This window comes from Frieseomelitta varia, unplaced genomic scaffold (assembly GCF_011392965.1).
Source record: "Frieseomelitta varia isolate USP_RPSP 00005682 unplaced genomic scaffold, Fvar_1.2 scaffold_275, whole genome shotgun sequence".
NCBI lineage: Eukaryota > Metazoa > Arthropoda > Insecta > Hymenoptera > Apidae > Frieseomelitta > Frieseomelitta varia.
In genome coordinates this window covers 1,129,396-1,156,206 of record NW_025110007.1, presented here as the reverse complement: position 1 = coordinate 1,156,206, position 26,811 = coordinate 1,129,396, and the positions used below count along the sequence as shown (strand labels likewise).

Below are 26,811 nucleotides of genomic sequence, written 5' to 3'. Positions count from 1 at the left end.
AGAAGAATTTTAATTATAATTTTAATTGTAGACTTTTCAATTTAATTCGAAGTTCAAAAATTAACAATTGCTCGATATAATAGAGAAGTAGTTAAAAATGATATATATAAGAAATTTTAGTAGTTTTAATTCACTATGTAAGTGAAACGTGTCATATAAACAGATGAAAAACGATTGCATAAAGATGAAAAATAAATTTAAAAAAATGGTATTAGTGAAAAAAAAAAACCGGGAATAATATCAGGTTAATAAAATACAGGTTTTTTTTCTATCGACGAGTTAATAACTAAATAGCTGGGTAATTATCCTCTTCTATTTGAACTCGGAATATTTTTTAATGGAAATGAAATATTCTCTTTGCAACGTTCGCGACGGAGTAAAAATACGTATAAAGCAGGGGCTGAAATACGACTTTTGATTTCAGTCAGATTGCTAATACTGCAAGTACGGTGATTCTCCGTAAAAGAAATATATTCAAATTGCATAATCCAGTCCTCTTATGTGGAATATATAATATTAAAATCTTGGAAATCTCTCACGCTATTAATTCAAGCTTTTTATGTTCACAGTCGAAGTTGGACAAACAATTCAGTAGAAAGAAATGTGAACAACCATTAACCGCTTTATCATTTCACTAATTATTTCCGCAGAGGGTATTTTCTATCGGTTCCAACTCGGTTTTCTATTTTTCAAAATGCTTAAACAGCTTGAACGAAACTTCGTATTTCTCTGTCCGAGCAAGCTCTCAGAGTAAAAAGTAATAATCTCTTTCAGAAACAATGTCCCAGAGATTATGCCAATGTATCTTCTGTTTCTTTCACGAAGAATCATCCCCTACAACTGCAGGCCATTTTCGTTTTCGTAAATTTTCATTCATTTTTAACTTCTGACGTGTGTCCGTGTGTATGTGTGTGCGTGTGTCTGACGTGTATGTGTCTGTGTTGCGTGTGCGTTGCGAACGATTGTTGCATTCTCTTCATCGGCATGCAACCGAATCGGTTGAAGACCTTTCTCTTCACTTTGAAATGCCAAACGCAGATGATGACAGTGTTTCGGGTGTCTGTTGCAGTACGGCAGTCCCGGCTCGGGGTGGCGACATCTTAACGCGAAGTGGCGTTCGCCTAGGTATTATTTGTACATATATTATATATTTATTTACCTACATGTTATACATACGTACACATATATTACATATAAGATATATACGTATATATATATATAAAGTGAAGAAAACAAAAACAAAAAAAAAAAAAACAAAAAAACACCACTTAATTATCACGCATTGCTCGCGACGTTTTCACACAAATGGAATAATCTAATTTTCGCATAACTTGTGTATAACAAGAATCGACAAGCCAAGGACGTTCTTGACGAAGAGAAGCTTCTACCTTTTTCTTCTTTTTTTCCATTTTATGTATCAATTATTATGCCTCTGTCAATATGTGTCGAAAGAATAAAACGTTGTCGTTCTCCGGCGTTTGTTTCAATCCCAATCGCAACGCGACCGCGATAACGCATCACGTTTCATTTAAATTCGTCGAACAAACGATCGGGAATAATGAACCAATCGAGAGTGTTGTTTCTTCTTCTTTCCGTCTCTCCGTCTCTCTGTTTTCTTTTTTTTTTTTTTTTTTTTTTTTTTTCGTGAATTCTCTCCGCTTTACGTGTCGAACCTCCGCCTCGTTGCAGGTTGGAGAGCACGTTCACGAGCTGTACATAGTCGCTATGTTCGTTTTGCATGAGTATATCTGTACATCAGCGCAAATTAAACCGCAAATAAACCGTCCTCGCATACAGTATTTCGTCCACTCTCGTTTGTTTACCTCGATCATGCACCATCTGCCCAGTGATAATTCTCTGATAATGAGAACGGCGAGCCCTACGACAACCCTTAAATCAGTCTCCTCGATTCAGCGTACTCTCTGACTCATTGTCTTGGTGATCATTCGATTGATAATAAATAAGTTTGGATACAGGCAACGGGGGGGTGTTTGATCCGAGCGACGAGAAATGTAAGTATTACATGCAAGTCTATTCAGATCGTTAATAATTATCGTTTAAAAATCGAAGTTGGTCTTATTTCCCCGGAGAAATGTGTATAAGAAAATTTCTCGCGTCGAATGTTCCAAACACTTGTAACATATAATTTACAATACAAGTGGATTGCAGATTTAAGTGCAACTGCATTTTCAATTTTTGTGCGCAGATCTGAAGGAAATATAAAAACTTGTTTCTCCCCTTTTATCAGAGATTCTCAGAAACGCGCAAACATCTGCAATCTATTTACAACGTGTGTTTGATACAATAAAACAAAGTCAATTTATCAATGTCGAGTCAGTGTCGTCAACGATACCACCTGATATTGAACAATTTATCAGTTTTAAGGGTTGAACGTACGAATCACGCTGGCTCCGCGAGAACGTTCATTAGACGAAAGTTCGGTGGGCGATATCAACGAAAATATTTTCCCTCGGTGTCTGCATATATCACGGTGATACGCGCGCGAGCCCTTTTTATCGGCGTGCGTGCTCGCAAGTTGCCCGGTCAATTTCGAGATTGCACGGCGAGCACCACCCAACGCGAGTAGTTTAACTACATGCAGCAGTTGTGTCGCGCCAACCAAACCCTAGGTTTCACAGGAGGAACGTGTTACTCCATATAATAGCACGTTTAAACCTATCCACCGTGATGTTTTTTTAAAGCTGCTCGCCTCTGATACACACCGGGATGGTGGGTAATCGCAGGAGGAGAGGCGAAAACGCGTCGCGTTTGCTAATGAGCGGTCGTCCGCCTCTGTTCGCGAAAGATTCACCATCCGTCCGTTCGAAACGCGTTCCACCCGTAATTTCGTTCAGCCACTCCGTGTTTTTTTTTCTTTCTTTTTTTTTCCTCCCCTCGCGGAGTCGCAACTATTCACCAACTGGATCTTTGCTGCACGAAATTTATAAAAATAAATCGTATCGGTTTTTTTCGACGGCGATTTAACCTTTAGAGGTATCCGAAATTTTCTTTTTTTTTTTTACGAAAAAAAAACGATTTTATTTTTTCGTAAAAGAAAAAAAATTCGCACGTAAGCGTACAGTGGTGGATGGAAGGAAGATCAAAATTCGTAACATTTGTCTACGTGGCGTGTTTTATAATACACTGTGAAGTGAAAGTGATCAAAGTGACAATTATATTTAACCTAGAGTGTACATTGTATTTATTATGTTAAACGCGTGTAATTGTATTTTTGTAAGATTGTAGATTGTCTTTTAATCTCTTTTCTGTCCCGCACTGTATTATTTACACAATTTGCACGTCGTGTGAAATATGAAATTTTTCAAATAAATGCGAAATTTTACAAACGAAGTACCTCCAAGTTTTAAAATTTATATATATATTTTACGGGATATCTGTAAAAATGTTTGGCTTATACGGAAGTTTTTTTTTTTTTAGTACGAACAAATATAAATGCTAGAACCACTGAAATGATCAAAATGACCAATTTATAATTTTTTGCTAGAAATTTTCCAGATGTAGAACAGTGTATTTTTGGAAATTTAAATGGTTATATAAATACATAAATGAAAGCTTGCGTGCTTCATTGTATTACAAAGTTTTCTATTTTTTTATTTTTTATTTTAACGTCTTTAATGAAAATGTTGTGCTTTAATCATCGATAATTTTAATGTTAATTAGAAAGGCTCAGAAATGGTTTATACGATTGATCATTACACACATGTATAAATGCTCATTAATTAGCATTAATCATCAAAGCGACAGGTTTTTGTCGATCTTCTAAAGGTTAAAAACGCAGTACATGTCGAAGCTTTTTTAAAATGTTCGTCGCGGTTTTTCGTAAAAGAGGGAAAAGGGGAAGATATTTGATATTAATTCCGATTTCTAGCTTCAAAATGTGAACTAGAATATCAAGAGATTTGCGGATTTTCGAAGCTTTGGAATTTCAAATGGACGAGAATTTGGAATCTTCAAAAATTGTACATGTTTGGAAATACAGGGATTTTTGTAGATTTCTATTCGATGTTTGTGAACTTCATGGAGAGTTTGTAATTTGTAAATTCGCAAAAACGTTGATCCTCAAATGGTTTCTTGGAATATAATCAAATATTCCGAAAATATCAATTCATTTAGAAATTGTATAGGGTGATCAGAAAAATTCATTTAATCCTTTATACATTCTTATTTCCTGAATAATTACAAGATATGTAAAATAAACATATAAGTATTTTTGCAAAATTCTATTCTATTAATTATGTGGTATAACTTCCACATATTTTGACTCACGGTACAATGAATAAAGATAAAAAAAAAACCCAAAAATAGTTGATTTTATTCGTTTATACGCTATAATAATCTACAGTACTATGATTGTCGTTTAATTCTCAAATATATGTGGTAATTTATATTCATTTATACATAATAAAAACTTTGTTCTATAAAAATTTTTTTTTTTTAAATTAGCTGCTTGTTACACTAATAATATTTCATATTTTGTAGTACGAGTCTAATATAATTATGTGCAACTTATCGTGCAGTAATTCCTGCATATGTGTCGATCAGTGCATTAAGAAATAAAAATACGTATAATTTACTCTCATTTAAAAGAGAATTGAAATGACGAAAACTTCGAAAATTCACACGGTCTCGCGCAATTTAAAACTTGCCAAAGCTTCAGTCACATTTAAGTGAGGATAAATACCCGTGGAGCTCGAAATGCTGGAAAGCTTATCATTTTCTATCTTTCAACTGCATTCTGCCCACCTGACTGTTTATTAAATTATTTCGCCGCTCAATTATTACCTACCCCGACTAATGAAGCAATCTTCGTCTCGCCTTTAAAAGCTTTAACGTTTCAACGCTGAACAATTATCATTTCGAAGGCTTCTGAAAACTTGCAACAATCAGCGGATTAACGTTCTCACAGGGAAGCGTCTGAAAGCGTCTCTTTCGCTCTTTGCTAATTAAAATCCGTGCGTATAATCAACCCCTCTCCAACCAGTGGAGTTCCCTTTCGCCCGATGCAAAAAATTCTGCGCGAATCCGTCGAATTCGCGAAAATTTTGCACGTCGGTGCAACATTCACCGGTCGAGAATCTTGAAGCGCCACTATTTTTCAGCTTTGGTCACTCGCGAAAAATATCGAATCTCGACAAGAAGTTGCATTGCATGATTTTTTCTTCCTTGCCCCCCCCCCTCCCCCCGCGAGTTTTCATTTCTTGTTGGATACTCTTTCCGTGTGGCACTGACACTTCTTCTTTCTTTTATCTTTTTTTTTTTATATTTTTTTAAATAAATAACGCGTAGGTAGAAACCCTCGATTCTTTTTCACATATTTGTTCACTGCATCGTGAGAGTATTTTCTACACGTACTGTGATTAAACATTAATTTAAATGTTACTTTTTGGTAGCTCTCTGGTTTGCGATAGAAGAATTATTATATATAGTAAAATGGTTGTAAGTGTTTAACGAGTGTCAGAGGTATTGGGTTTAATGGGAAATTCTATCATTTCTCGTTGTAATGTTTTATTCCTTGTTTTTTATTGTCATTTTTAGACTTGTCAAAAATGTTTAAGTTTTCATTCAAAAAAAAATGAGAAAAAAAGGCAATAATTGCAAACTGGAATATTAATTCATTTTGAAACCAAGTATTAAATTATTGAATCAAAACTCAAAATTGGATGATTTAAAGTCACGAAATAATTTAACAAAGGACGAGTTTAAAAAATTAGTACATAGGCTCCCAAAACATCTCTGTATAATATTCCAGCCTAGTATGTTAATCCTACAAATGTAATGTAAGAATATTTGCAACAAAAAATGCAAAACTTTCCACTTGGTCCAATACTTCTACGTTAATAAATAATTACATTATGTGATGCGAGTTAGTATTAACTGGTTATGCGTACTGGTGAAAAACGTATTTAGATTAACTCGTTTGTTATGGACCGAGCAGTGAAATAGTTCAATAAAAGTTTGCTTTTGCGAAACGAAATGTTAAATAAAATAAAATAACCCGTTATTTTATCGAGCTAAAATTACAGGAATATAAAGCAAGGAATTACAATTTAAACAAAAAAAAAAAAAAAAAAAAATCGACAACGTTGTAACAAGTATTTCAGTTTCCTCAAACTTTATTAAATCTTAAGGAATCTGAGTGAGTGAAAGAAGCAAATGCTTGGAATTTCGGCTGCCACGACGTTAACAATAAATTCCATCGAAAAATTGATACGATACAATCTCACTCGTTTGTTATTATTTCGTTGCTAGAAATTGTTCCAATGAAATTCCAATTTCCGAAGAATCTTACCAAACCTCTGGAGATTAACCAAAGATTCTACTCTTCTAATGTTTGGTCCCTAAAACGGGTTAATACGAAATCGGTGACTAATCTCAACCGTGATTAACACTAGCAAAAAAAAAAAAAAAAAATACCGAAACGAGAGAGAAACACTGAAACGAACGATCGGACGATGGAAAGATATTAGGGCGTGTTTCAACGCCTCGGAAAAGTTTTAACGCGCGAATGGGGGAGAACATCGACTCGAGTTGCGAGTTAATTAAATTTATGTCGATCTCTCTCCCTCCCCCCCCTTTGATCGTTTGTCAGCCACGAAGTCGGGCTCGATTGTAGGTGGATTTGGAAGGGATCGAGGACCACGCCACGCCACGAAAGACGCCAGAGGATGGAAGAATAATAACGAGGTTTTCGGCCGGCTGTTTGTCCGCCGGAACTCCCGCTGTTCTTTCCTTTGCAAATGAACCCATTTGTATTCAGTCGTACGGTTAATTCGTCCCTGGTCAATATTCCACACTCCCTCTCCTCCTCTTCAACGCCTCGCGAGGTTCTCTCGTGAAATTCGCGAGACATTCGTGGAACACGGATACGAATAATCGGCAGCAAGATTATTTTCAATATGTTTATATACGTGCATATATGGGGTCTGAAGCCACCCCTCTTGCGTTTGACGTACGATACGATGCGTCGAGGCAAATTGCTTGTTTGCATTTGCGAGTTACGCCAAGAGAGATGAAGATATCCATCCCTTCCTCCCCCCTCGGCGTTAAATTCCCTCGAAAGTTCCAGTTTTCGAGGATTATTATACGTAAATGTTGAAACAGCGCGCGGCGCTGTTTGAGCTTGGAAGTCTGCCGGCTGGGATAAAGGTTAAACGACATGGTCATTGCGTTGGAAATGTGGAAGAGAGGTTGAATAATATTTATTTTATATCTACGCGATATCGTTTGGATTGTGCTTGGACTGGTTTTTTAATGTCTCTATTATTATATTGTTGGATATCGAGACTCGCACGTATCTGCGTACGTGAATACGAGGACTTTTTTTGGGAAACTAGGGTTTAAAGTCGCAGTGAAAAGAGTAGTATTTATCATTTTGTTGGATTATTCTGCAGTGTTTACGTGATCATTCGTAAAACTTGGAAAACACTTGAAATAGGAAATATTGTCATCTTAACAAAGTAATATTATTGTACAATATATGTGAGAGTAATTTTTAGCAGAGTAGAATGTAATTGTTTGTAGTAGTATTTCTCTAAATAAATTGTAAAATAATTTGAGATAGGGATCGAATTATGTGGTCGTGTAAGCCATTTAAATTTTATCACTGTTTCCTGTAAATTTTAGTACAATACAATTGTATCTTTTTCGCATACAAGCGTTTGATTGGAATGGAATAACAAAGTTTTTACATTGACATGAATTTTAACTAGCTTTCAAACTTCAAAATTAGAATTTAGACCAAGACTATTGTTTGTGCTACAGTATAATTCGTTTTGTATCTACGTTTAATCTAATTAATTCAAAACGAGTGTATCAAGACAGATAAATTTTAGTTAATGTGATAATAAAGCACGGTAGGAAATTACCATAACGAGTGAAGATAAAGTTTACGAGACTACTGGCACTTGAGATTAGGCCAATCTTAAGATAACCAGGCATGGTAGCAAAAACGAGAGATTCTAAATTTGTCAGTCGAATTTCTCAGTGTGGAACTACCATTTATTTAAAACGACACGAAAATTTAATCGAGTTCTCAAGTAAAGAGGCGCAATGAAATATATTGGCATAACAAAAGCATATGGTTCCAAAAAAATAAAATCACCAAAACATTGTTGTTCATCTCAAAGAATTATCGTACTTTTATCGACAATAATTTAAGTTTTAAAATGAAAACTTTTATTTAAAATGGATTAAAAAGTACACACGAATAAAATTATATAGTTCTAGTACAAGAATTAAAAACAAATCACCTTACCAAAATATCATAGATCGCACTCCTCTCGCTTCATCGTTTCTTTCACTCGTTTTACATTTCACATCAAACTCAACAAAGCAGCTCCTCCCCTCGAATTCTCTCTTTTTTTTTTTTTAAATTATATTGCGCTATATTTCTGAAATAACGGCATTGCTGCATTAATACTACGCAATTAACCGAAAAGTGGAAGCACAGAAAACAATCGCCGTACGCAAATCCAGAAAAACAATTCCCCTCAAAACAGTTCTCGAATTCTCGATCAATTTTACAACATGCCGGGAAATACCCAGAGTCCACACGTGAAACATGAAAGCGAAATAACCGATATAGATGGACTAGTTAAAATTGCAGGGAAATCCATTAAATCGTAGTCGAAAGGTTATAACGTTCGTATAATTACAATCAGCGGGCCGGGTGTGTTTCATTCTTCACACGCACAAAGATACCGTAGGGCCGGGGAAATTCACCAGGTTTACCTACCCCCGGTGATTGATGCACGCCGCCGCTACTTTGTCCCAGCGAAATTGGCGGGTAAACGCGAGGTCCGGCGGGAAAAATGGTGGAAACGGCGGAAAGACTACGGGCGATAGAAATTCGAGCCAATTTATTTGGCAATTGAAGCTTCAATTACTTTTCCAGCCGGCCTGCGTACGGCTCAGTTTTTTCTTCATCACGTTTCTCTTTTTATTTTTTCCCCTCCTCCCTCTCCCCCCCTCTCTCTCTCTCTCTTTTTTTCTCCCCCTGATTTTTATCTTTTGTGTCTCGCCAAAAGCTTCCCTCGGTTTTTGTCCTTCGTCAGGTATCGTCGACGACCATTTCGCCTCATCTATTTTGGATTTTACGCGGCCTTTCACGCTTCCTTTTTCCTCTCTCTTCGCCGCGGGAAGCGTGGTTTTTTTCTCTCTCTCTCTCTCTCTCTCGCCAAATTTCCCATCGCTGGATATTAAAGTCTCTATCACCGTGCATACGCGCATTCATCTCGAGGAATTTCACTCTCTTGTTTCTCACAGTTCGCGTTCATTCGGTCAAGCCTTCTGGCGCTACAGACGAATCGATTCGTGTCAATCCAACTCCTGTATCTCGTCTCGTCGTAAAATCAATTGTTTTCGAATGTTTTGGGTGTTTTGGACACGTTCGGGGTAGATTGCGAACGTTCGTGCGATTTTATATCTTTGGGAACTTGACGCTGGTGGTACCGAAAGCGATCGAAATAACTTGCTTCGAATTTCTTCGGCAGAAATTTCAAGACGGTGTACCTTTAGGGATTCGAACTGGACTTTTTTCCGCTTCATGCGTTGTACAATTTTTTTCTGCACTTTAATTTTTTCGTTTCGACTTTTGTACTTTAGTCGGTGGTAGCGTTAAAAGTTGCTTTATAGAATAAATATTGTAATAAACGCTGTTAAAACTTTGGTATATAGTTTGGTATATAGTTTTACACACGGTAGGTGGTTTGTAGATTTCTGCGATTCACATATGTACAAACAACGTTTAGCGAAATATTTGTGGTTCATTTTGTTCTTTTTTCCAAGTATTTCAATTTTTTTTAATTTTCCACAGATTTAGAAAAACAAATCTATTCTTCTTTCAAATTTCCCCTGAAAAAGGAATTATTTTTTGCTTTTATATTCGCTTTAAAAAAAGAAATCCAATTTTCTAAAAAAATTGTCAACAAACAATTCTCAGGGTTAATTGTTTTTACGTAGGTCCAGCGATAAAAAATTAAACTTTTCCAAAACTAAACTATTCTCACGAAAATAGATCGTTCATATTTATGCGAAAAGAAATCCAAAAAAAAATTAAGAAAAAAGGGATTATCGTCAATTGATGATACGATGAACAAAATTGGGCCCAGGTGAAAAATCGCACGTGAAAAAGTAACGTAATTTGAATATTTTATATTGATTTGCACTCTTGCATCAACAATGAATGATTCCTCAATCTGGCGATGGAGGAAGATGAGATTGACGAAGATCGTAAGGGTAAATGAAATGGAAAAAGGATCCACGGAGGAAAGACGATCTAAACGGACTTATCACGTTGCCATTGTTGGATACACTTGCGCCGGTCTATTCTTTGCTCGACTTGGAAACCTGTCTGGCTTGTTGAAACTTCCTGCTTCCTTCCTCCCTTTCAGCTTCGTGCTCGGTGTCAGCAACACTTAGAAGTCGCCTGGAATTAGATATATTTCAATAGCGGGGTAATATAGTTCTCGCTTCCCCTCGAAGCTGCGTGTAACTTGAATTAAAATTCATAGTAGTGAACTTAGCGGTATCCATCCGTGCCGGTGATCGAGGCAGTCGCGGAATTAATTAAAGAAACTTTTACACAAAATGGTACGAAGGTCAGACTAAAAAAAGACAGAAAGTTTCATTGGGAATTTTAGTTTTAGTTTCTTTTAGTTCTAGAAGTTTTAGTCTTAGAAATTGTACAATTTCTGGAAGAAACGCGTCTTCTTTTTTGGGAAGTTTAACTTATTAATCAAATCATTAGAATCGTAAGGATGATCGAATTTAATATTGTTATCATAGAACAAGTGAGTAAAAAGTAGTAAAATTAATTCTACTCTTTGCACGTATAAATATAATTGTAATTTATTTCAAACAAAAAATGACATAGTTTCCCAAAAAAGAAAGAAATTAAGAATCCGAGTTAATTCGTCTTCCTCGATTAATATATTAATCACGTAATAATATTTCACGAATTTTATGTTTGAAATAAGAATCTGCATAAAGACTGAGGAGATAAGATTGATGTTGCAAGTGTGAATTGTAATTTATTTCAAACAAAAATGACACAATTTCCCAAAAAGAAAGAAATTAAGAATCCTAGAAAATCGACAGGTTAATTTCTTCGATTAATTATATATTATAAAAATATTTCACAATATTTCATGAGTTCTATTATAAAGAGTTTTATCGATGTTGCAAACGTACTTGTAATTTATTTAAAAAAAGAATGACACAGTTTCCTGAAAAAGAAAGAAATTAAGAATCTTAGAAACTCGACAGGTTAATTCTGATTAATTATATATTATAATATCATTTCACGAGTTTTATGTGCGAAATAAAAATGTACATGAAACGAGAAGACAGGATCGATGTCGCGCTGGTTACGCAACAGTCTCTATGCGGTTTATGATCGCAGAAATGGAGTAGGCTAAGCGATTCAGTTTGCGAAATTGATCTAGGATAAGCCAATTCTTCGTCGCAACGAGATCCTGTAATCGAAGCCAAGGATTTTAGCTATAGCCTGTTCTCTATTATAACCTGTAACTAGTTCGTTCTGCCACGTTTATCCCTACGACTTATGAAAAAAAAAAAAAAAAAAGAAATGTATGAAAACAACGAATTCAGTCACATGACAAAGTATCATAAGAAAAAGCCAAAATTTAATTAATATTAGTGGACATTGTCACGGCGCGTTTTATTATTTTCATCGTCTGATAAGTTTTTGTATCGTGTCGCTACATTAAATTTCCGGTTCTACAGGATTATCTGTATATAATGAAACCTCGGTTAATGGATGGTCCGCGATAAGTTATCATTAGACGAGCCGAGATATTCAAGCCATTCAAGCGAGATTGTCCTCGTGCTAACCAAAGGAATTAAAAATTCACCCTTAAACTAGCACGGTGCATGGAACTGAATAGTCTTGCACAATATATATATACAATCTTTTCATCTGCGTGTCCTTTGATTCTAATTTCTCTCCTCGTTCTTAGTTAGGATATATTTCTGCGAATCATACAATTAGACGTCAAAATGTAAAGAGGTCGTGATTTCAGAAATTTATCGAAAGAACAATTTTATCAATTCTTTCGACGATTTACCAAGTGCAGCGGCAAGTTATTGATACGTTTCAATTTAGAATCTTTCGCTTAAATATATTACATTTTGATTGAAAATATTATTTTAGAAAATTTTTATCTAATAATTAATTCTTATTTATAAATTTTAATAAGAGTACACAAATATCATTTAAGTATATCTTATCGTGGATAATAACAAATTTCTCTAAAAAGATTAAAAATCCGCCATATTATTTTAATGATTCAATTGTAACTATAAAAAATTTATTCTTAAATTAATATAATAGGGTATCTAATCTTAGTTTATTATTATATAATAATTAATATTATTCAGTATCGTCAAAGTTAAATAAAATTCCTTTTATTTAAAATCGCCGATCACGCGAACTTTCCCCCCGGGGGGAAAGACAGATAGTTTATACAATTGGCGTTCGCATAATGGGAATTCACTAGTTTCTCCTCCCTACTCCCACCGATTTCTCGCTCGATACAATGGGAATTCAAGTTCGAATAAGTGAATTTAATCAACAAGAGTGCGTTCGAGCCGAATGAACACGATGAAAATTCGGAGTTCAGAACAGACGGAGTTCTGCTGCGTAGCTGAATATCATACTGACAATGACGCAGTAAGTATGAAACACAAACGCGATCCGAGACTTTCGTCACACCTGTCTCCAAATCGAAGTTAAACGAAGTTTCGAGCCGTGAATGGACGCCAGCATCGATCCAGCAGAAATCCAAAAGAGGAGGGGGTACGACTGATTGTCGCGTGAAAGGGTTGGACAGGTATCTCGAGACAGAGAGGCACGAGAAGCAAGTGAAAACAAGGTAGAGAAATTATTTATCAGAGCGAGAGGATCATAGGGGCCTCGTAATTCCATTGTACTCGGCGATGTAGTCGGTCGAGGGCCGTGAAACGTGGGGTCGTCTCCGTTTCGCCTGCATGGGGGGCGCGCGGCCGCGTTGATAATTAATTCGCCGTAAAATAGGGAACGCGGAGGACCACCGACGCGGGTTGAGGGCGCCGGTGACGGTCGTACATCGCGGCGAAAGCTGTAATGCAAGGTTATTAACGATCCTGTCGTCGTGGAACTCGACGGTCTGCGTTTACGTAACGACGCAGCCAGCGTGCCTCGATCCGATAACACGGCTGTATCCACGTCAATACATTCATAAACGATCGTGTTTCGTTCTTCGATTATGTATTCTGTAATATTCGTCGAATTAGATTCTGCTACAGAGCTTTTTACAATAATATTTACTCTATAATATTTTAAATTAAAATATTATAAATATTTTAGCTTTTTACAATAATATTTATTCTATAATATTTTAAATTAAAATATTAAAAATTTTTATAATATTTTAAATATTATAATATTTATTTTATATTATTCCAATATTTATTTTTAATTTACGTATTCTATGTTTCGAAGTTTCTATGTCTGTTCATTTCTGATTTTCATATTTATTTTAATTTATGCGTAGCAAGCATCGTTTGCTTCGATTGATTCTTAACAATTGAAAATATATTTTCCGCTATTTTTCTTTTTCTACTTTTTTCATTTGTCGAATTTCTGTCAGAGAGATTTCTACTCTTTTAAATAGACATATCACGAGAGTTGACAAGAAACCATAACAATAATATTTTTATATTATTTCAATATTTATTTCCAATTTACGTATTCTATATTTCTAAGTTTCTATGTCTGTTCGTTTCTGATTTTCATATTTATTTTAATTTTTGTGTAGCAAAATCATCTTTGTGACGACCGTTTGCTTCAATTGATTCTTAACAATTGAAAATATATTTTCCGCTATTTTTCTTTTTCTACTTTTTTCATTTGTCGAATTTCTGTCAGATTTCTATTCTTTTAAATAGACATATCACGAGAGTTGACAAGAAACCATAACAATAATATTTTTATATTATTTCAATATTTATTTCTAATTTACGTATTCTGTATTTCTAAGTTTCTATGTCTGTTCGTTTTTGATTTTCATATTTACTTTAATTTATGTGTAGCAAGCATCTTTGTGACGACCGTTTGCTTCAATTGATTGAGAATATATTTTCTGCTATTTTTTTCTTCTTCTTTCTTCATTTGTATTCAACATCACCACTGTTGAACTCGTTTTTAAAAATACACGTGTCGCCACACGATCGTTTGATTCTTCGATGGTGCATTGTGATTCTGTGAACATTTGTCGAATTGTTATTCTGTAATATTCGATTCTATTCGACTCTTTGATCGTATTCTGTAATATTTGTCGAATAGTAAAATTTTCGAATCTTGCTTGCGTTTATTGGGAATTTCAAAGAATGGTTTCAAAAATAATTACACGAACTTTGTCTTATCTTGTTGCTTGTTACGTTTGCAGGATAAAATGTAAAAATGTCGCCCGTGCCAAGTAGGACGAACAACTTTTTAACTGTCGTTTACGTTATATTAGAAATTTCGTGTTAGTTGAACATTATTAATTTCAATGGTCAATGAACATAATCTGCACGAGAGAATGAAGCAAATAAATCTTACTTCTTTTTGAAGCAAAAAGTGAAAAAAAGAATTATACGAGCTACGTAAATGGGATTATTTTAATCTTTGCGGACTCTAGAAATTTTAAAATTTTCAACAAAGCTGCAGAAATTGATTCTTCAGAATTGACAGAGAGCGAACAAAGGTGTACAAATGACGAGATGAATATGTAGATAATTCTCAGAGGATATCGAGCAATACGAGTCTGCCTGATCATTGAGAAATTAGATGATGATGTAGGTCAGTGTAGAAATTAAACCCAAGGGGAGAACAAACTCCGCGTCTGAATTACTCCTGCGTCGTGGGTTTTCGACACATCTGCGGTAATAATACGCAGTCTTTCTGCATTCTGGAGGATCTATCTTTCCAACGGCATTAATTAAAATTTCTACAGAGGGCAGGAGTTTTCATCAGCTTGCGATAGTTTTTCTATTCCAGTTCCACGTGGAAAATTTAATTAACGTAATTAACGAGTATCTTTGTTTCTTATTGAATTGTACGTCGTCTCGTTGCCCGCGGAATAGCTACCCAAAACCAGTTTTACAAATGTCTTTTGTAGTCGCGAAGACAAAGTTTCTTTGCACCGAGTCTAAACCTAAATTATAGACATTCGTTTCATAGTAAAAATCAATTTGATTGCAAGTCTATCACAATAGTAATAGTTACATAATTACAAATCTATTGTAATTTGACTATCAGAATGTGAATTGATCACGTTTTAATTTGAAATTTCGCTCGAGTCACTGGAAACTGAAGATATCTCACTGTAGCAAAATTGCAAGTCTTCGATTTTCCTCCATCTCATCAAAACTTAAGAAATACCTACGCGCAAATTATCAATAGAAGCAACAATTTAAATCGAAAAGAATTCTTTTGAAAAAATATTCCAATTAATAACACGGAGAAAGAGAGAGAGAGAGAGAGAGAGAGAGAGAGATAATTCGTGGAATCGAGGAGGAGTCGTTCCGTCTCGCGATCGCGGTTCATTGAGTTTGCGAAATTGCGAATTTCTATGTTCCAAAGTTGGGAAAGCCCGGGCCCTCGAGTACCAGGAAGTTACAAGGGTTTCAATTTGTACCATTCAAATCCAGACGATGCCTCCCCTACCCTTACGATTAATCTAGTGTGGCGTCAAGATCGATCGATACGCTCTTTCTCGTGCTGGAGGGCCCTGGGTTAAGTCCGATCATCGACACACTAGCCTTAATTACTCCGCTCAGCAAGTTTCCTCTCGTCAATCCTGGGTGGAAGCTTTCTGCTCGGATCCGGGCGAGGAAAAGCGATCGAGCATCCAGATTAGCGATTCCATCTTAAAGACGTCTTAATGGTTACACAATCCATTCTCTTCGAGGCGGCGGGAGAGAGAGAGAGAAAAAGAATATTCTACCGAATTAAAATCTTCGCCAATGTTTTCCATTGAATGTTGACTCAAGTTGCTGCAAAGTGCAATCTGTTCGATTTCAGTTACGTGCACTTGGATTTTGTTAATTGTGTAGCAGAGGTTCAATTCATTTTCTGCATTAATTGCCTTTTCGTCGATTTCCATTGCAATCAGTTTCAAAATTGGAATTTAGTAAACTAGGTCTTAAATTATTCATTTAAAATGCTCGTGAAATATGCTCGAATAAAGTATTGATTTTTTTCTTTTTTTTTTTTTAATTTTTCACGTTCCATTGCGTGGTTAATGTAGTTATTCCCTGGAAAGCTTCAATTCTTTTTTTCAGTCGTGCTTTCAAATTCGATTATATGTCGCGCTGGTCGAATTTTCATCTCAAAAGTCAGAAATTTTGGAAATTAAAAATTTCAGGCAATTTCGTCGAATTTAAATTGTTACTTCTTTAAACCTCCACTCGTGTATTTTAATAATGTTAGTTCAACCAAATCAATTTATGTAATTTATGTTAGATTCAAGATATTTGATTTTTATATCATATACTCCGTAGCAGAGATTCGAACGACAAAAATCAATTATAAAGATTCCGAAACCAAGTGATTCTAAAGTTCGAAATTACAAATTCGAAGGCTATCTCTGAATTACGACAACCCCCAATTAAGAATGAAACTTTCACCGAGTAAAAATCCACGCTCTGCCCGTCGAACTTCTCATTTACGTTTGCCAGAATCTCCATAAAAGTGCCCTAAAACTAAATGATCCTGTCGTTGAAAATCCCAAGGCGATAAGTCCTGTCTTCCAAGTGAGGCAGTCGAACCGATGTCCTGTGAAAGCCGACATTTCCTCGCCAACTCGAACGATGACCGGCTATTTTCACCGAAGGAAATCGGTTGCAAACAGCCCGTCGAAACTGAGGCGGCGATGCGCACCGGCGACACTCGGCAGAGGATCCTAGACAAGCAGAAGCCTCGAACCGGTGACGTGATGCAAACGAGAAAGCGAAGAAAACTTCCTCGAATATTCACGCAGTCGAATATTTCTCACGCTCGATTGACACGTCGCTGGGTCTCAACCTCTCTCGTTCGGACTTCCTTCACCCGTTTCAATTCGACTATTTTCTCTTCATCCATCGTTTTCTCTCTCTCTCTCTCTCGCCCCCTTTCCCAGCCATCGTGCTCGCGTTTGCCCGAACGATAGACAACCTTTTAAGAATATATTAGCAGACTGGACGTGTCCTGTCCGGGGAATTCAATGTCCCGTGAAACGAGGCATTCCCTTCCGTCTTCCTTCCGAACTCTCATCACCCTCTTTTGTCATTACCAGGGGACAGTCGCGCCCGCGTGAAACGACATTGGTGACTTCCTTTCGGAAATGCAAATGCTCGATAATAGAATTTCCCTTTGGTGGTTCTCAGTGTTTTAACACTCAGTTGAAGCCAGTTGGCAGGATCTGATTTTTGTGGATTAATTTGTCGGGTCTTTAAGTTTGAATTTAAGTTTTTTTGCTGGAAAGTATGTCAAGCTTGAACAAAATAGTATACATAACTGTTTGGTTAAGCTTCGTTGAAATATTACAAATTTTTGTTTGCAAAAATTGAAAAATGATCGTCGATGTCATGTCAAATATAACTATATTTATGTAGTAAGTCAGTAGTAAATGTAGTAGTAAATATAACTATATTTATATTTAGTCATGTGCTATGTATTATACATATAATGTAATGAGTTATAATGTGTAATAATATGTATAATATACGAAATATATTATTGCAATATTATACATGAAACATGTACATGTATATTTCTTCTATTCCTCAAGAAATATTAGAAAGTGAAATACAAAGAAATTTTTATTACTAGTGCACATAATTGTTCGGTTAAACTTCGTTTAACATTTGATTAAATATTTCAGAATATTATAAATCCTTTTTGTTTGCTAAATTGAAAATTGTCGTTCATAGATGAATTAGTGTTATATCAAATATACATGTAACGTGTAATATAATGTATAATATAACGTGTCACTATATACAACATATACGAAATGTATTATTACAATATTATACGCAAAATATGTTATACGTATATATATATATTTTTTTTTTCGCACATGTATTTTTCAATAAAAAAAACTCAATGAAAATCGAAGTTTGCATCATTTACGAGGAGTTAATGGGCCACGCGTTGATTTCACTTGCATTGTAACGGATCGATACTCGAAATATACTTTTTTTGACTAGATTATTCCAATCGTTTTTCGGAACTTCTCGTCACCGCGTTTTCATTTATCTCTCGGCTGGCAGACGCAGCCGTTCCTGTTCTGCAAAAAAATTACGGCACGCCGATAAATCTGATTTCTACCGAAAGTTTTCCATACGATGGCCGTTCGCGATTTCTCATGATTTGTGGAGAAAAAAAAAAAAAAAAAAAAAAAAAAATGGTTCTACCCTCCCCTCCTTTCAACTCACGTGCAATATCCTTTAGCCAACGCCGCGATAGGGGAAATGTTTCGCAAGTCGAACCGGAAGTTTCGACTGTGCTCCGATCGTACGTGCTACTGAAAGATTCCTGCTTTCGCGAGAAAAAAAATATCTAAACACACCGATTGTCGTGTTGTCGAATTTTTATTGGACCAATTTGGAAATGTCACATTTCACACTTTACTAGGTGAGAAATTTAAATCGGTAACAGTGGAAATTAGAATAAAAGATATTTGTTAAAAATACTGAATCTGGATTGTGGCCAAGAAATAATTTCTCCAAGTACCGAAACTCTTTAATATAACACTATTTAATTACTTCAATGATACACTACAGTGAATTTTTACTATAATCTACAATTATATATATTATATTATATTATCTATTAAACATTATTTTTTACTTCATCTAACAACGAGCAATGTATGTATCTACAGTTTAAACGTATTCTCTCGTCGTAGATTGTGAAAGAAGAAAGTGACGAAACGAGGTATTCAACAACTGTACACTCGATCGGGACGAAATGCCGAAAATTGATGCTTTTATCGTCGTCGAATAACAAACGGTTTTATTCATGAAATATGTCGGTTTCGTTTACACCGGCGTAAAATCAAAATGATGTTTGTAAAAGCAATACGCAACGGGGCCACAGTTTACTATTTAAATATCAAACGTCAATGTTGCTCGCGTGTTGACGTTCGTCGACGACTCGTGGTTTCGAGTTAAAATCCAATAATAAAATCGTAATGTCACAGATTTTTTTTTTTTCTCTCCCCGTGATTTTCAAGTCCGATTCCAGTTAATGCAATCATTATGCCCTGTAATGGATTTTTACGTATTTATGGTAAATTTATAAGCTATTAAAATATATATTTTCTCGTTACATTGTTACGATCGTTTACTCCATCAATATGTATCTAAATATACTGTATGTATGAATTATCATAACTCGAACGATATTAATTAAATCGAGTGGGTCTGTCATTATCATGTCAGAATGAAAATCAATTGAAAAAAAAAAACATTCGCATGCTTCATACAAGTATTGTACAAAGAAAAAAATTTGAAATCTGACAGTTTGTTAAATATGAAAAAAAAATAGGAATATCAATATCAATTTGATCATTTGTCACCTCGATCGTAATAAAAATACCAACGAAGATTAAATATCAAAAATTGTTAGAAAAATATTAAACATATTTATCTAGAATCAGTGAAACGATCAACACGAGTGTAAGAAAACTATCGATAGACTCCTAATAACAATTGCTAATACCAAACGTATCCTCCCCCCCCCCCCCCAGCTAAAAGATAATCTATCACGACGTTTCGTTTCCGCGTCGCGCTTCGAATAAAACGCTCGCGCGAAGAAAATTTCCAATTTTTCCTCACTCTTGGAAAAATCTCTGTGCCGGGCCGATCGGCGCAAAGCGGCAAACAAATTACAACTTCGCGGGGAATTACTATCTTGGGCGGGGGAAGCGTGGCGGGCGCATTTTTAACGTGTCACCAACGTTTTCGCGGATCTCGGATAAGGCGGAAAAGTCTGCCCCGCGCGTCCCCGCGTGGCAAATCGATTCTGTCGAACAGCGACACGTTATTATGCAGAATATTGTTTAACGCGCAAACACGCTCCGGCCTCGGCCTTTATGCATTGGATGCAACGTGTATTAATTAACATCAGCCAGTCGTGACAATTTTAGGGAGGATAATCGATGAAACATTATGAACATTTTGCTCCGGATAAATTACCACTTGTCCAGAATGTATTCGAATTATACGGCTTGCCGAACGATAAACGATTCATTTCGTTTCACGTAACGTTTCGCGATCTTTGTGCCTATTATTACGAATATATATAGAACTTGTTCCAAACGTTTTCTTTTCACAATCACGTAATTAATTGATTCTTTTTTTATCTGGATCCAGACTGAAACACTGATAATTAGTGTTATTTGATATTTGGATTTCTTTTTCACAATTATTGAAAATATTCAGGTTTAATATTGACTTTTATTTATGCATGCGATTAAAAGGATCTGTTTAATATTGTTAACTGATTAATATTGTTCGAATTGTAACGATTTATACATATCGTGCTAGGTACTTTTTTGACAAAATTAATATTGATTTTTACTTGAAAAGAAAGACATAGTTGAAGATACGTGTTTGTTTCAATTAAGATTATTTGATTAGTAATAATTTATGTCAGAGCTTCTTTTCTTGTAATCGTTGAAGAATTGAAAAGAAAAATGTACACTTTTATTTAAATATACCTGTTAATTAATATCATTTAAATCACAGTATCACACGTTTCTCTTTTCTTAGTTAAAAAAGAGGGAAAAGAATAAAAATTTCCCATCATCGTACTTCACCTTTTTCTAAAAGAACATTTAACATTCGATTTATATATTATTTGAATTTATATATTATTTGAATCACAATGATTTATACACATATATATTAAAGTTTTTTTTTTTTTGTAATCATTGAAGAGTTGAATTCATTTTTACTTAACTATACCTGTTGATTAAATATCATTTAAATCACAGTGTCACGTATGTTTCTTCTTCTCGTAAAAAAAAAAAAAATTTCCCATCATCGTTCATTTCCCATCAAGTTCACTTCACCTTTTTCTAAAGGAACATTTCACATTCGATTTAATTTTATATATTATTTGAATCACAATGATTTATACACATATATATTAAAGTTTTTTTTTTGTAATCATTGAAGAGTTGAATTTATTTTTACTTAACTATACCTGTTAACTAACATCATTTAAATCACAGTGTCACGTATGTTTCTTCTTCTCGTAAAAAAAAAAAAATTTCCCATCATCGTTCATTTCCCACCAAGTTCACTTCACCTTTTTCTAATGGAACATTTTACATTCGATTTAATTTTATATATTATTTGAATCACAATGATTTACACACATGTATACTAAAGTTTCTTTTTTTTGTAATCATTGAAGAGTTGAAAAGAAAAATATTCATTTTTATTTAAATATTGACTAATATTATTCAAATCACAGTGTCACGTATTTTTCTTCTCCTCGTCAAAAAAAAGACAAATAGGAAAAAAATAAAAATTTCCCATCATCGTCAATCTCCGTCGTCCTACTTCACCTTTCTCTAAAGGTGAACATTTAACATTCGGTTCAACTGTACTTTTTTCCCCTCCTTTTCGGCCGCGGTAGTGCAACTCTCCAACGAGAGTGCAATTTATTCGTAACTGTAATCGAAGCGGCGCGAATTTTCCTCGAAATTTACCACGGCCGGAAGGGGAGGGTGTGGACCATGGGTTTAAACCATCGAAACCAAAGATTTTCACGGTGAAACAAACGTCGGCTGGCGGCGCGCGACCGTTCGCGTTAATTACTGAAACTTTCGCAATCGTACGCGCGCGCGCGCGCTCGCTGAATAAAAGAGAGAGCGTACGCTGCATCCCCGCGGATAACCCCTTCGAAAGATGCTGTCGTTGCAAACTGTCGGCCGACATTTTTTCCCTCGGCCACGCTCTTTTATTTTTCTTTTATTTTTTTTTTTTTTTTTTTCTTGTTTCGCCGTTCCACGCTTTTCAACGCGCGTGTGTCGCGTCGCTTTGATCTTCCACGGCCTCTACGATGGCGCGCGCTCGCGTCCATTTATATCGCAGCGATCCACGGATCGTGGATGAAGCGAGCTGAAATATAAATCATTCATTACACGCTCGCTGCTGTTTGTAAGTGTAATGGATCTCGCGTAATTGTCGTTTTCGACGGGGGATTCTTGGCGCGTTCCGATGTCGCCACGCACTGTGAACCGTCGTTGGAAATCGTTATTTGTTCCCGGGTACGATAGAGTTTGATAGAGTTTGTTCGAAACAAAGGTGAAAAGTAACAATTAAGAAGTATCATTCGCATCCTTTGTTGAAATTTGTTATTTCCACTTTAGAAATAAAATGCTTCTGCAAATGGAGTTTCGTCTTGTGCCCGAACAAATCGAGTGATCATTCATTGAAATAGAGACAACACTTGAGACAGACACTGTTTGAGAAATTCTATGTTCACAGAAGCAAAATACAAAATACAAAAATAAACTGAAAAATTGTTTTATCGAATAATCGGAGGCAGATCGTTTGCTAAATAATTAACGCGGGATTATTTCACTGATTTACGTTAAGTTTGACAATACAACGTAAATGAGAGAAATTCGATTTTGAAGTATTTGGATCACATTCAAAAATGTAAAAAAAAGTTTCTTTAGAGCGCATTTCCTTTGTTTCTGTTTAAACAATTTCCCGTGTGTATACAGTTTATATTCCGGATGTTATTCTCACGATGATTTTTATGTATCTGTAAGCAACGGGGCAGCGAGTTTGAAATTTTCGACACTTGAGAGTGAGTTTCGTGTTTTCGATAGTCACGAGAGAGTCGCCGAGAGAGACTTTTTGAGGAAACGGCTAATTGAAACACAGACGGGGAATCCCTATTTATACATTCTTGAGAGCATAACCTGAAGACCGACGGAGCGCTTTCAAGGAAACACGTGTTCATTAGAGGTTAAGATTCAATACACAACATCTCTGTTCCCTAAACTAAAAGGGGAAACATTCCCTGACAGTTGAAAAGAGCTCGGGCTGAAATTATTCAGAGCCGGCGGAGATCCTCCACTTTTGAGAGTTACATTATTTAGTGAAAAGAAATTTCTTTTTCGACGTTCCCTTTCATTTCGTTTCCTCTGTATTTATTTTCTTTTAAACGTCACGTAAATTACACACGTGTGAATAATTGCGAGAGAGACAGAAATTCATCCCGTCAACTAGAAAATCTTTGTTTCCAATATTTGTTTCCGATATAACGTGTGTACGTATATTTTATAAAAAATGTAAATTACGTGACGAATTGTACGTTTAACGTGTGTACGTATATTTTATAAAAAATGTAAATTACGTGACGAATTGTACGTTTAACGTGTGTACGTATATTTTATAAAAAATGTAAATTACGTGACGAATTGTACGTTTAACGTGTGTACGTATATTTTATAAAAAATGTAAATTACGTGACGAATTGTACGTTTAACGTGTGTACGTATATTTTATAAAAAATGTAAATTACGTAATATTGTACGTTTAACGTGTGTACGTATATTTTATGAAAAATGTAAATTACGTGGTATTTATTTATTATTTGCTATCGTCTATTCACATCTATCAAAAAAGAATTGATCAGTGAGGTTTTCTAATTGAAGTTAGATGAATCACTCTTCGAGAACATTTCACGATTGTTACTCGGATCGGGTACACAATATAATCGAAAAATAAGACCGATTTCTACGGCAATAGTCCTCGGTAAAATTTGCATCTTCAGATCGAAATAATTCTAGACAGTTTTATCTGGAGAATTGTCGTAGAATCAATGTTGTATTCAACCGAAAATAAGCTGAAAATAGAAATTAAACAAATTTCACTCTTTCTTCACTAGAAGAAAATTTAGAGACATTAACTTTGTACGTTCCAATCTTAATAATAATTATTCGAAATTTGCGAATTTCGTAGAACAAGAAAGAAAGGAAATTTATATCTCTGTAGAAGTTTCAGAAGCATTTGGAATCGTTGTTCCGTTTTTCGTTTGGAACCATATGCTGCTTCGGCTCATTAGATTATTTCCAAAAAAAAAAAAAAAAAAAAACTTCCACTGATTCCACATTATCCAAGACACACCAAATTTATTTCCTGTGAGAACCGAGTTCGAGGAAATACGTAGATTTTTCTCATCGACCGATCGATCGATTCAGTGGGCTCACGGATCCCAGATTCACTAGCTCGGTCACGTATTCTCACGCTAGGCGGTCGATGCCGCGACTTTTCTTTTTTTTTCCACAGATCGTCTGCAACGCACGGGAAGGTCTTCCCGCAATTATACCATCGGCTGGGGCATGCACCGATGATCGACCACGTCTGCGAACCTCGACGACGATGACCACCACGGCGACGAGAATGCTCGACCATTCGCTTTATCAATCGGACGTGCTTGTCATTTGAAACGGGAAGAGAAGCTTGAAAGTTTGATATATGTATATACGATTTTACGATGAATGACAATTCGCGCTTGAAAGTTCGCTCCAACATAGATCACGCGATTTAGAGATTAGATTTAACCTTTAATTGCTACTGCGAGATACTCAGACGCTTTTAGATTCTAGAAATATTGTTATATCGTTTATTCTTAACAAACGGCACTGATAATGAGTGTCGCTAATTTTCAGTTGGTGGTTTGTTACCGATTATGCGATGTTAAATCTTCGTTGATATTTGTCAAAGCTGTAGCGTCGTAATATTTTATAATGTTTCTTGATGTATTTTGCTGAATTATTTACGATACTCAGTTTGATATTCGATCCTCGCAATATTCGATATCAGACGAAGACTAATGGAATGTCATAATCGTTGGTGTTGCAATTTATTTTACGTTTTAGACACCATCGTGTGAATTAACGTGGCAGTTGTGGCAGTTAGATGTATCGGTGCGATCTAAAATCCAAAGATATCAAGATTCGAAACGATTTTAAACTGTTTCTCTCAAAGAAACTGGCGAAGCATCGGATTCGGCTGGGAATGCAGTAACTTTGGTTCGATATTACGGGATATTACACTTTCAAGTTACATCGAGAAAGACAAGATTGAGAATTTTTCGAATTTTCCGCGAATATTCGCTTTAATCCCCCGGAGAATTATTTGAGGACAGAGCAGGGAGGAGAGAGATATTGGAAATTTCGAGGTTTTCTTTCAGGTTTCATATAAATTCGAATTTCCGGCGGGATCTTAAAACGACGCGAGTGAAAAAAAATGTCCGATAAAGTTGCACAGGCTGAAAGCTAGAGTGAAAGCTTTCGTGTGTTCGGGCCCTTTCGAAGATCTTGTGAACCAAACCATCCCCAAATATCTCGAAAGCGTATGGCGCTCGCAGGCTACGAAAGTTACAAACACGCGCGCGCCCAGGTTTTTAAAACCAGCTTCTCAATTTTTAAGCTATTGACGTTTAATTATCGTTCGTGACGATTTGAATTTCCAAATTTGCATAAAAACCCGCGATCTACTCGTTTCATTGTTAATTTTTCTTGAAATTTCTTCCAAACAGTTGACATTTCTCTCAAGAATTTAATTAACGTTAGAATCGCGAAAAAGTGCTTCTTAGATTCGAAGAACGTTGCGCACGATACTACCGCTAATTAAGTTCACATTTGCAATTTGTTACTTGTTCTTTCTGGAAGGAATTAATACCTTTGAACAATGTGATTTTTGAATCTGAATCTACCTGTAACAAGTACTTGTACTCGTCACTAAATATTTTTCTTTCGAGTACGGTATCAGTATACGGTTCTTTATAGCATATGGGTTATTTTAGATTATTTATGGTATCAATATATATATATTTTTTTTTCTCGAAAGAGTTGACACTCTGTCTGACAAACTGTCACACTTTGCAACGAATCACGTGACATTAGAATGACAAAAAAAAACAGAAAATGAAGAAATCGAAAGAAAATATACATGAAAATGTACATAGTATTCGATGCTTCAGTCACTGTCAGTCGAACCTCGCCGATGACTTTTCTGCCGATTCCCCGCGGTTTTGGTTTCGAAAGCAGCCTAGCCGTTCCGCCGGCGCTTCCGGTTTCCCTTCCCAGCGCATTCACAGCTCCCGGAAGTGTCTCGTTTTCCCAACCGGATGCCACGGAACCCGCTGAATCGCACCTGACCACTTCCCGCGTCCAGTAAACCTCTTCGTTGTCGTCCCTTTTCGCAGGTCAACGCCGATTTCAACACCGTTTCAAAACAATTTCGCTCCTAGATTCTCTCTCTGTGTATTTTCATTCCCCCCATTTTTCATCGTCTCGACGAGAATTTTTTTTTTTCTTTTTTTTTTTGGTCAAATTTACTCCGTAAATTCCGTCGACTATCAGCGACGGTCAACATAAATCGAGCACACGGTCGTTTCGTTCTCGTTTTCACATCCTATTTCGCCGATTTTATCCGACCGTTCGAAAGTTGCTCTCCGGGTTCTTTTTTTTTCTCTCGTTTTTCTGTTTTTCCCTTTTTTTTCTTTTTTTCTTTTTTTTTTTTTCTCTTTCGTCTCACGTCACAGTTTTCACGGATCGTCACGGGATGAAAACTTTACACCAGAGCTTCATCGTTGCGCCGCGGCTCTCTGCACTTTTACTCTCTCGACGGAGAGGAATTTCATTTTACTTTCGCTTGTTTAACCGCCGAGCGTGAAGAAAGAACAATAACGTTGCAAAATCGTAAAGAACGGAGATTTGTGAAACG

General features: G+C 35.8%; 1 protein-coding gene and 1 long non-coding RNA gene across 2 annotated transcripts in view; one reads left to right on the top strand and one right to left on the bottom strand.

Moving 5' to 3' along the window:
• On the top strand, positions 1-24,927 carry LOC122529013. Its single transcript, XR_006306720.1, has 2 exons — positions 1-1,125; positions 24,367-24,927. It is a non-coding gene; the product is annotated as an uncharacterized LOC122529013 (long non-coding RNA).
• The window catches only part of LOC122529012, a 130,144-nt gene continuing 113,491 nt past the window's right edge, over positions 10,159-26,811 (bottom strand). The window contains exon 3 of the mRNA XM_043654725.1: positions 10,159-10,447. Within this exon, the coding sequence (XP_043510660.1) occupies positions 10,345-10,447 (103 nt within the window). The 3' untranslated portion in view covers positions 10,159-10,344. The remainder of the gene's footprint in view (positions 10,448-26,811) is intronic.